Source organism: Pteropus vampyrus, unplaced genomic scaffold (assembly GCF_000151845.1).
Source record: "Pteropus vampyrus isolate Shadow unplaced genomic scaffold, Pvam_2.0 Scaffold17, whole genome shotgun sequence".
NCBI classification, from domain to species: Eukaryota; Metazoa; Chordata; class Mammalia; order Chiroptera; family Pteropodidae; genus Pteropus; species Pteropus vampyrus.
This window is the reverse complement of record NW_011888798.1, coordinates 2,277,334-2,287,894: the sequence shown is the minus strand read 5'-3', so window position 1 is coordinate 2,287,894 and position 10,561 is coordinate 2,277,334. Positions and strand designations below refer to the sequence as shown.

At 33.4% G+C, this 10,561-nt stretch overlaps 1 protein-coding gene across 7 annotated transcripts in view; it reads right to left on the bottom strand.

Annotated features, from left to right (window-relative positions):
• Nucleotides 1-262: 262 nt before the first annotated feature.
• GTDC1 (glycosyltransferase like domain containing 1) overlaps nucleotides 263-10,561 on the bottom strand; it is a 346,607-nt gene continuing 336,308 nt past the window's right edge. For 4 of the 7 annotated variants that reach the window (XM_023527475.1, XM_023527479.1, XM_023527482.1 and 1 more), the window contains 3 exons: nucleotides 8,501-8,571; nucleotides 7,707-7,798; nucleotides 263-2,726 (listed from right to left, as the gene is read on the bottom strand). In XM_023527475.1, coding sequence (XP_023383243.1) covers nucleotides 2,643-2,726; nucleotides 7,707-7,798; nucleotides 8,501-8,571 — 247 coding nt within the window. In that variant the 3' untranslated portion in view covers nucleotides 263-2,642. Of the gene's footprint in view, nucleotides 2,727-7,705; nucleotides 7,799-8,500; nucleotides 8,572-10,561 lie in introns of those variants that run through there. The other 3 variants (XM_023527477.1, XM_023527483.1, XM_023527478.1) reach the window with 2 other exon arrangements.

Genomic DNA, 10,561 nt, shown 5'->3' with positions numbered 1-10,561 from the left:
GGGTCTAACAATAATTTAAGTGTGAACAGAATTGAATGTAAAAAAAACACCAACATTTTCAACAACTATATTCAAAAACAAGAATTTTTTTTTTTTAATCTCTTTAGTGAGTATAAGGGAAATAATTGAAGAGTCAACTTGTATTCTCAATTATTCTCTCACTTCAGCAAAATATGGGTTAACTGACTCAACATCACTTCATTCCACCATAGCATGAGTGTTGGGAAGCATGTGAGCGAGCACACACACAGAGATACAGTTATATTTTCAAATACAGTTATATTTACACATTTACAAACCTTTTATGCTTATTTGCACTAGTACCAAATCTGACTGCACAGTTTTAAAAAGTGACAACTTTAATGTACATTTTTATTCAAGAAGGAATGCTGGCCATGGCTAAAGAAAAAAGGTGATTTGAGTTTATGGGTATAGAAAAAATTCCATACAAAGGTAACTTTCGGTACTATATTTGCCAAAATCGGGAACATATTTAAATGTTAGGATGTACTCTCTGAAAGGGACTTAATGTTTTTTTGATTTTTTTCCCATCAATTAGTGAGAAAATATATAGAGATAGTTGTGCATACGATATCTTGCCATTATAAAATGTGAGCCCATTTATTTTCAGGATAGAAAAACATAGTAAACTAAGCACTGTTTCTTGGCTGTGAGATTAAAATATTATTTTGAGACAATGGCATCTATGACATGGCACCTTTGTGACTGAAGCAACCTACTGGTTTAGTTCATCTCCTTAGATGATAAACACTGCGTTGGCGAAGTGTCTAAAAACCTCTTTTGCATATTTATATCTTTACTTTTGGACTCAAAAGGAGCATGCATACCTGATAGATTCCAAGTTCCACAGTCTTGGATTGGAAGTCCCTCAATCTGATACAATCCCTGAACCCTTTGGTTTGTGGGTGATGAGGTAATTTGTTCAGTGACTTCCCTTCAAGGAAGGACTCAAAGCCCGTGCTGTGATGTCCTATTGTACATTGTGGATCTCACACTAGTTAGGGAGTGGGCTCTCTTGTGCAAAGATGAGCTCGTTGTTTCTGCTTCTTACTCTTTCTGCTTTTTAAATTCCCAGGCTTCATGGACCCTGAACTCCTGCTTTCTTTGATCTGCCAGTGCCTCTGCGCTGAGGGCTCTGACTCCCTGACCTTGTTCTAGTTCCTGCTTATGATTTTGCTACCTGTCAATGGGCCCTACCGGACTTCTGAACCATTGTCTGCTCTATGTAGGATGCCGGCTAAACCACTCACAGCCCTATCTACCCTCTTCTTCCTGGCTGCTCCTCGTGCTGCAGTATATAGAAGTAACTCATTTCAAAAGCTAGGAAACTTACGATTTACCTGTCAGTAAACAGAAGATGGTTTATCAACAGACTTTACCTTAATGACTACAAATGTTTACCTCCTGCTTTCCAGAATGCAAAGAAAATCTTGGAAATGTCATAATATCTTACAAACATTTGCAAAACAGATCCTTATTCATCCAGAAAAGAAACAATTGTATTCGTTGTTTCCTGACACAAGCAAAGTGTTCAGTGAGAAACATACAGAGATGTACACACTGACACGTAAATGAGATATGTTAATTAAAAATGGCAGAGGGCACTTTATTAAAAATTTATTTTACAATCTAGCTGTTCAAAACATCTTTATATCAACAAATACAGCAGCTTGACTATTGGAATCATAAGCGATTTATCTTGAAAATATATTTGTAGCTGGATCCAAATATTTTCAAGGACTATTTATACCAAAATTACTGATTTTGTTAGATGTGCTTTGATTTATTTTTACCTATGGAAAAAAAGTTAAAACCAGTATCACAGTGTTCATTTTATGGTCAAGGTGGCCCTGCTCAGTGTAATTCCCATGTTTGTTCGAATTACAGCTGTTTATCTTGCAACTTCCTTTGAGATAAATTAAATGCAAATGTAACTCAGTGAATCATGGGAATACCTGCCAGACCCCTTATTAATACCTTCACTTAAAGCCCCTGTGCCAGAGTCATTAATTTACTAAAATAAAAGTGCTAAGGCAGCCCTTTGCCACGAACAACTCTGAGATGGCTGCCCAATTAGTCCCACGGCATTCTGATCCTCCGTTCAGACCCTGTGGCCCTTCAAGGACACAAGAAGGCTTCGATGATAACCTGGCAACTTAGGTAGAAACCCAGCCAAGTGCGAGCGTTTGAAGCTGCAGTTTGGCTGCCATCGTGTCGGCGAAAAGAAAGAATTCAGGCACCATGTCATCCAGTACAAAGGATAAAAACGGATTCAACCGGAAATTCAATGTGGCACCACATATGGGATACATGAGTGCGGTTATACAACAGGCCACATATTTTTTTTGAACAGTCTCCTCCATGTGATGCCGAGGACATGTGTAACCATCATAACGTCTCTAGGAATCTGTATTTAATTTGAGTTGGGGTGGTGGCAGGGATTGGAGATCTGAAGCCGCCACAGGTTTGTGGCAGATGGCTCTGTGTCAGCTATGACAAGCAGCCAGGCTCAGCTTCCTCTGCAGATTTTCTTTTCTCTCTGATCAGGTAAATATGGGCACACTCTGGAAAGTTCTACAGATTCTGCCTTAGGCTGCAAGTTTGTGACTTAGCCCCATCTGTCACAAATCTTCCCTAGGTTCTGTTGTAAGCAGAGACCTGAATTTACCATGTAGGGCTGCCCAGGAAAAAGGAGTCATTTCACCCTGTAAAGGGGAGAGAGAGGAGAGAAGGCAATGACGGAGCATTAATGACTGAAAGACTAAAGAATGCTGAAAATTCATATTGCAAATTTGCATAACTTACATTGACTGGATTTCAAAAAGCCACCAAATAAATGGTTCTCGAGTTTTATCACCTCAGGAAATCCCAGTTTCTGATTGGTTTAAAGTATAACTATTTCCAACCATAGGGGAAAGCTCCCGTTTTTTTGCAAATGGGTACATTCTGCTGCACACATATTTCCTGGTTTATGTTATGGATGACAGCTATTAAAGTTTACTATCCAACTTTTAACTTTTATAAACACAAGATACACAACACTCTTAATACATGTTTTTGCTAATGTGAATTTTACTTTTAAGTGGTGAAGGCACAAGAGAAATGCCATTACGATTACGTGGAATTTATAAAGCACTTCGAGTTTACAAATGGGTTTATATTCATTATTTCATTATAGCAGTACCTCAGGGGGAAAATGCTATTAAGAATTAAGAAAAAGAATTCTTCCAAGTTTACAGATAAATCATATAGAGGTTAGGAAGTTCACCTAGCGCTAGTCTGCAAATGAGTAGCAGAGAAGGACAAGAAGTCAAAACCTCTAACTGATCTTAATCACCCAAAGTATATCTATTGAGCTAAAGGTTTTTTTACTTTTATTTACGTAGGCAAATCAAAGGAAAACCAAGCCACATAAAATCAAGGAATGAAGTGAAGAAGGAGACAGAGAAGAATAAGGAGGAGGGAGAGAAGAAAGGAGGGAGGTTGCCACTGAGAATTTGACTTAAATTGTGCTGGTGCAGTTGAGAGATTTTAGAAGTTCTCAAAATGTCACAAGCTTTAAAGTTTTCATTTTTAAGGAAAAACTGATGACTTTGGAGGAGTGTTAATACCAGTGAGCAATACCTTATTCACATCTAGAGTATAAGCTCAAATTAAAAGAGGACTATAAAGTGACCAGTCTCTTAAAGGAAATTTAAAGTGGCTTGACTGTGGTTCGGGTGAACGTGGCCTGATATAATTAAGACAACCACAAATGGCTTTTCTGGGCACTGAGTCTGAATTGTAAGCTTAATCACTGTTTGGAACCACTTTTGGGCAAAAATCTGAAAATTCTTCTCTCCTCCGAATAACAGCAGGTTACAAAGGTTTCTAGAATGTTAAAGAACTTGAAGAGGAAGACAAAATAAAAATCAGCAGCTATCATTTGAAAATTCTTAAGAAACTACAGATCAGTTTTGCAAAGCACAAGAAAGAATGACATCTCTTTTTTTTCCCACACAGAATATTGCTCAATTTGTAAATAAAAGTAATGAGAAATAGGACAGGAATGAAAATAGAATTGATGTTAGCCTGGGCAGTACCTACTTTATGCAACTGCCCCATTTGTTCTTGTGCTATTTTCAATACTGGTAACAAGGGAATGTCCGCACATTTTTTTTCCCCTAAAACATTTAAAAAATATAATAATCAAAGGTTCTCTAAAAGCATAAAGTATTGATCTCAAAAAATTGTTGGAAATATTCAGAAAGTAAATTCACACAGTAAAAATAGGCAAAAGAAAATATACAACTTCACGGTATTAAACTTGCTTGGGTCGTAAAAGGAAAAAAAACTGTTGTTAGTGTAAGAAGTCAATCCTTGGCTAATTATTTTATGATTACTTCTGGAATCTCGTGTTCAAGTAAGGTTTGGGAGTCATAAAAGCTCCTATTTTATCTACGTGACAAGTATGTAGCCGATGTGTCTCACCTCCTTAGAAGAGGAAGTGTCCTGAGAGTACAAGAAAACTGCAGTCAATGACTAAAGCAGGATGTCCACTTTCTTGAGAAATGGTTTTAGATTTTTAAAATTAAAAAATAATATTTTTGGATTTTTAATATAATTAAGAAACACTTATTTTCTGCATGTATTGGATTTCTCTAAAGATTTTAAGAAAAATGTGTGTGTGTGTGTGTGTGTGTGTGTGTGCGCGAGAGAGAGAGAGATAGAGAGAGAAAGAGAGAGCACGTGCATGCATGGGAGGAATTTAAACATTTCAAGTCTGAAACCATTTCAGGTGAGAAGTCATGGGCACAATGTTCTGTAGTAGAAAGAGTCACATTAAGAAAAAAAAGTATCAAATTCTTTTTCTGCTTTTCAGTTACTAGCATTCTGTTTCGAATCCTGCTTCAAGTTATAGCCCCTAAAGTCTCACTCATATTGAAAGTATAATATCTCATGTGAGAAGAAAGCCAAGTGTTAGTAGCCTTATTCTAGTCATTAAATTTCTAAGTGTGAATCCATATGGAAAATTCTATCCTAAAGTGAACTCTATATGATAACCAGTTGAGATGATTTAAAAATGTAAACTTTTAACAAAAAAAAGAGTAAGGTGTAAAAATGTAAAAGGAGCAAATTTAAAAATTCAGCGACAATCTATCCTTTTAGATCTTAGAAGCATATGTTTTATAAAAGCAAACAGCACTGTCCAATAGAATAAATCTAAAAAAAAAAAAACTTCAACATTCTCTTTACAGTACACACACAAGACTCTTCCATTTCATAAGAAAAGTAGGTAAAAAGCTGCCTTGGGGGAAACACTTCTCTGGTATTTAGTGAAGGCAAATGTTACCTGTATATTTATAAAACATAAGGTTAAAAAATATTAACTTATTATATGTTAATTATAAAGTTTTAGAAGGCATTCTTTTTCTGTTTTGGTTCTAAATCCTATTATAACAACCAAATTAAATCTATGCTGCTTTCTGTCATTTTTTTACCAATTTCTCCTGACAACTGCATCTTAAAGCTCTTGATTACTTAAGATTCTTGAACTAATTTATTAATTTTGAAATTAATTTTTAGATACGTACAATATCATCAAGATATATGAAAATGTGTAATAGATGTAAAATAAAAAAATCCATGGTAGAAAATATGAACTATACATACAAATTCTTATAAATACTTATGCATGAAATATTAATTTATAAAACTTTGAGATGGAGCATTTTAGGATGTACAGAATAAATATATGTAAAAAGTAGTAACATAAAATAACATTTAAGATATAGGTTATCTTTAAAGCTGCCTCAGGAATAATTTGATATATTAATAGCATACCACTGAGTTGACATTCTTTCAGAGTTTTTCCAGAAGTTTTTTTGTAAAATAAATAATTACAGCTATGTTACGGCAGTAGCTGTATTAAAATATTTCATCTGGAGATCTGTTTTCTTTTGTAACTAAAGTCAACTGGTTGTAGTAACTTTTGAAATGGTTAAAAATTTGCAGATGCAAAGTAACAGCGTTAATAAGGCCTAACTTGAAGCAAAGTTAAAAACTGATAAATTTTGATGATGGAAATACAATTATCAATATTTCACTATTCTCATTACAAGGAAAAAACATTTTCTTTCTTTTTTTTTGTATCTATATGAAACGATGGAAGGTTGGTAATTATTTTACAATATATATAACAAGTCATTATGCTATACACCTTAAACAGTTACGTATATGTATTTATATCTCAATTAAACTGAAAAAAATTTATCAAAAATTCACCAGAAGGAAAAAACATCAATAATTTGATGTTGAATTTACTGAAAATAGCTTTGTGTCAATATAGAGAATGAATCCATTTGTATTAATACTTATTATTCTATTTCTTCTATTTTATTTTCATAAACTGCATCTGCCACGTGAGAAATGACTTGATTAATATTTTATACAAACAAGACCACTACTGAACTTTAAAAATTAGGAAATGTGGATGTAAACCTTAGAAGACTGTTTTCTCTGTGAAGCTATGTATATGATACAATCGTATCGACTCAAGGAGTAATACTGATGCCTAGAACTGTTCAGTCAGCATTTTAAACTATTATGAGCTACCTTCTGAACCATTGCCAAGTTAATAGACAATGAAAGATAATGAGCTTGAAATTGGGTGTTAAATTGCATTTTTGGTTCTCTCCCTTTTTCTTGAAGTTTAACTGTTTCCTGCAGAAACAAAGTCATGTTTTGATATGTCACTATGTAAATATGTATTTTAGGCCATGAAAAGGGGAAGGAGAGAAATAAGGCGACAAACTGTATTTCACGTAGGAAGGTTATACATTAACATAGGAAAATTAAAATATGCTAGATTATAAAACTGCTAGATTGCAAACTATACTGAATTTATGTAAAATGAGGATGTTACATTCCAAGAATATAAAAAGGTATATTACTCATGGCCTAGAGCCACCTTCGAAACTCATAAAGCAGATTTATCCCAGTTCAATTACTTAGGCATTTAGTGGGGCCTCTTTGTGTTGTTATTTCAACAATGTAAAATTCTTAATTCAAACAAGAGAAAAAAGAAAATGAATGAGGAGACTAAACGATGATGCTATTTAAACTATGTTCTTTTTGCCTTTACCATTCAGAGAGGAAACTGATAGTCTAATTCAAAACAAACTGAGGATTTTTTATGTCATTTTATTAAACTGGGCAAGGGAAACATTTGATTCTTGAAAATCATCTTTAAAGCAGTTAAAAAATGAACACCAAACTTCACTAATGCCAGTCACCTGAATTTTTGAGGAATGAAGATTTCATTATGATGGGAAGAAAGGCTTATCCTCATTAGTATAATTGTAGAATCTTTCCTTTACTTCCTTTTAAACTAATGAGTTACATTAATCCAGGTTCATTTTTATAAGCCTCTTGGGGCTAAATGTAAAGGACAGTCATCTTAGAAAACAATAAATTTAAAAAAAAAAAGCATGTACCGTGCATTAAGTGCACGTATTTCATAAGACCTAGGTTAATACAACTGGCATCCAGTTTAATTAATCCTTGTTAGTGTAACAACTAATATCCCTTCCTAGCATGTTTCCTTTAAACATTAGTATGTTAATTAAATGTTTTTTTTTTTTTAAGATTTTTCTTTGTACTTCAATATGGCATTTGTACCGTGTAAATCTCTTCTCAATAACTACCTTATAGAGATGTTTCCTTACAATATCGGGTCTCTTGCAGAAATTCTGGAGCCTTTTTGAAAGCTGTTCAGGTGTAGAATACAGATATTCAGCTGCAGGAAAAACAGATACATTTTTAATGAAACAAAAACCTCAAAGCACACACTCGATATTAGTCACTTTACTAATTAAAAATGCATATTGCTCTGTGCCGCCTCATGTTTTACATTATTTAAGCATGATTTTATAAGGTTACCTCAGCTCACAAGGATGTTTAATGCTAAATAAGACTGTGTAGTTGTGCTGTTTAGACATCTCCTTTGGGTGATTAAAATACATTATTCTAATGTAACACAATGCATATGTGATATATTTAGTGATGAGATTTTTTTCAAAGCACTGGTACTATAGCCGTATGTACCCTGTACAACAGTTGCATATTATTAACGAGTCGATTGTTTAAATAATTTGGTGTGACTTTCAGGCCTCAATTTTTCTCTGTGTATAGCATTTTAAAAAATCTGTAAGCAACTGCAACAACACTGACCTGCTTATAAAAATCCATCATTATGGGATGTGTATACTAACAATGAAGAATGCTATTTGAAAACTCGCTTTTTTGTTATCTTAAAAGAACAGATGGTAAATATAAGCTCATTCTAATGTATTAAAACACATAAAATTTTCCTTAACACTAACATGTTGACTTGCCAAATAAACAATTGCTCCTGCCTAAGTTTATTTTCAAACTTTCTAATTTAGCATGAATCATGTTTTAAATCTCAACAAAGGCGAAAGTACATTAAAGCAGCTACCTGGAAATATTTCGGGATAAACCAAATCTTTGGGACAAAGTGGGTAACAACCACAATACACAGCTTCCAACCTACAGAAATTTTAGAAAAAAAGGATAAGATATATTAAAAAGACGTTACTATCATAGCCAGAAAGTGGTTTTGTTTGCCTAAGTTAACAGTATAAGCTCAGAGTTAACTGGGACGTAGAACATGGTCGGCAGTACAAGCCTAAAAGCCAAAGTTGCTCTTTTAAAAGGTTTTATTGATCATATATGAATTTCATAGAACAGAACCAACAGCATATGTTTTGTTCACTGAATTAATCAAAGCGCAGCTCTGCATTTTTTTTTGTTTTTAAAATACTGTTTAACACATTTTATAATCAGCAGATAAACACATGTAACAACATGGTAAAGTATGGACAGCTTTTCTTAATAATGCTGCAAAGCCCCAGAATGTTCATTTTTTAAAAGTGTTTAAATAAAATAGCAAATACTTAACTTTAACACTGTAGCCGTAGAAATGATCGAGGCACTTTTAAAAGCATCAGAAAAAAATTTACAATCTGTTGTGATGGGGCATTTTCATTTTTGAGCTCGTGCTTCAAAACAACTTGTTATTATGTAGAATGTAAAACTATTTCCCCTTTTATTGAAAGAGACTCATGAAGATTACCTTAATAAACATTTTGCTCTCTAGCCTAAAATTTCAGCTCCTTTTGCTATTCTATCAGAAAAGAACACTTTTATTATTAAACAAAGAAATAAGAAAGTTTCACTTTGCGAGAGGCTTTCCCCAAGGACTACCTATAGGAAATTTTTCTTCAGGTCACGGTACCAAGGGTTAAGCAGAGGGAAGGTACTGCATCTCAGTGGTTGTGTTACCCCTGCATAATGACTATCGATCCGACATATAACAAACCTTAAAGATACCACCGTAATTTCTGTTGGCTAGGAATTATGCAGTGAAATTCAAAACACTCTTTAAAATATGTTTATTTTATGAGAAACTTTGAATTGCATCCAAAATGTTGACCAAAGGCGGAATTTATTTCGAACTGCAGATTTTTTTCAACCCAAGAATAATTTGAAGTTATGTCAATGTTTACCTTGTTTATTTACAGTGACAAAGTACATGCAATTTAAGCTGTTTTTAAGTGGGTGATGTGTTCCTTATTTTATTATGTTAACTGAAATTAGTTTAAATAAAAATTACTTACTTTGAGCTGCAAAGTTTGGAAAAATACTGAGTTCAAAGTTTTGTTTGAGAACTGATAGAATTTACAAGATAACACAGTGGGAAAGGCACGAGATCTAGTTACTAATTATTAACTTCAAAATCCAAACCAATATCTAATATTTTTGTGTCTTCATACATAGGGTACGTATAGAAATTCTATCCTAAGCACGGCTGTAAACTGCACTGTGACTGCATTTTAAAACATTCACAAAAGTTTTGAGCACATTCACCAGCGATACTCTTTATGAAAAGAAAATAATCACTTTATCTGAAGACACTCAGTTTTAAAATGCAGTGCCAGTCGAAAAGCAATACATATGAACATTCTCTTACAATTACATAAAATCAAAAGAGTGAAGTCACAGGCATTTCAGAAAGTGCACATGTTATCTGCTTTTTAATAATGGATTTGAACTAGAGTGTTCTGTTCCCCGAAAGAAAATTGCAGGCCAAGTTACATTTTGAGTCATCGCATGAACATGTACCGTGCCATTTCCCCAAGACCTCTGCTAATTAAAATACAGTGAGATAGGAATGGCATGATTCGATTTAGGGAGAAAAAATTTACCAATCTGGATTTCGACTTTTATTTGTACGTTATCTCATTTGTAGTTATATTTCTGATTCATGAAAAACAACCACTTTTGGTTATAATTTTGACTTGCTAAAATACTAAACCTTACTATATACATTACTTATGTCAGGACTATGTTTTAAAATATATTATACAGGCCATAATATTTTTTTAAAAATTTATAAAATTTATTCTCATATTTTTTATTTTGAAAAAACGATCATTGCATGACAATAATATAATTATTCATCATTTCAATTCTTATG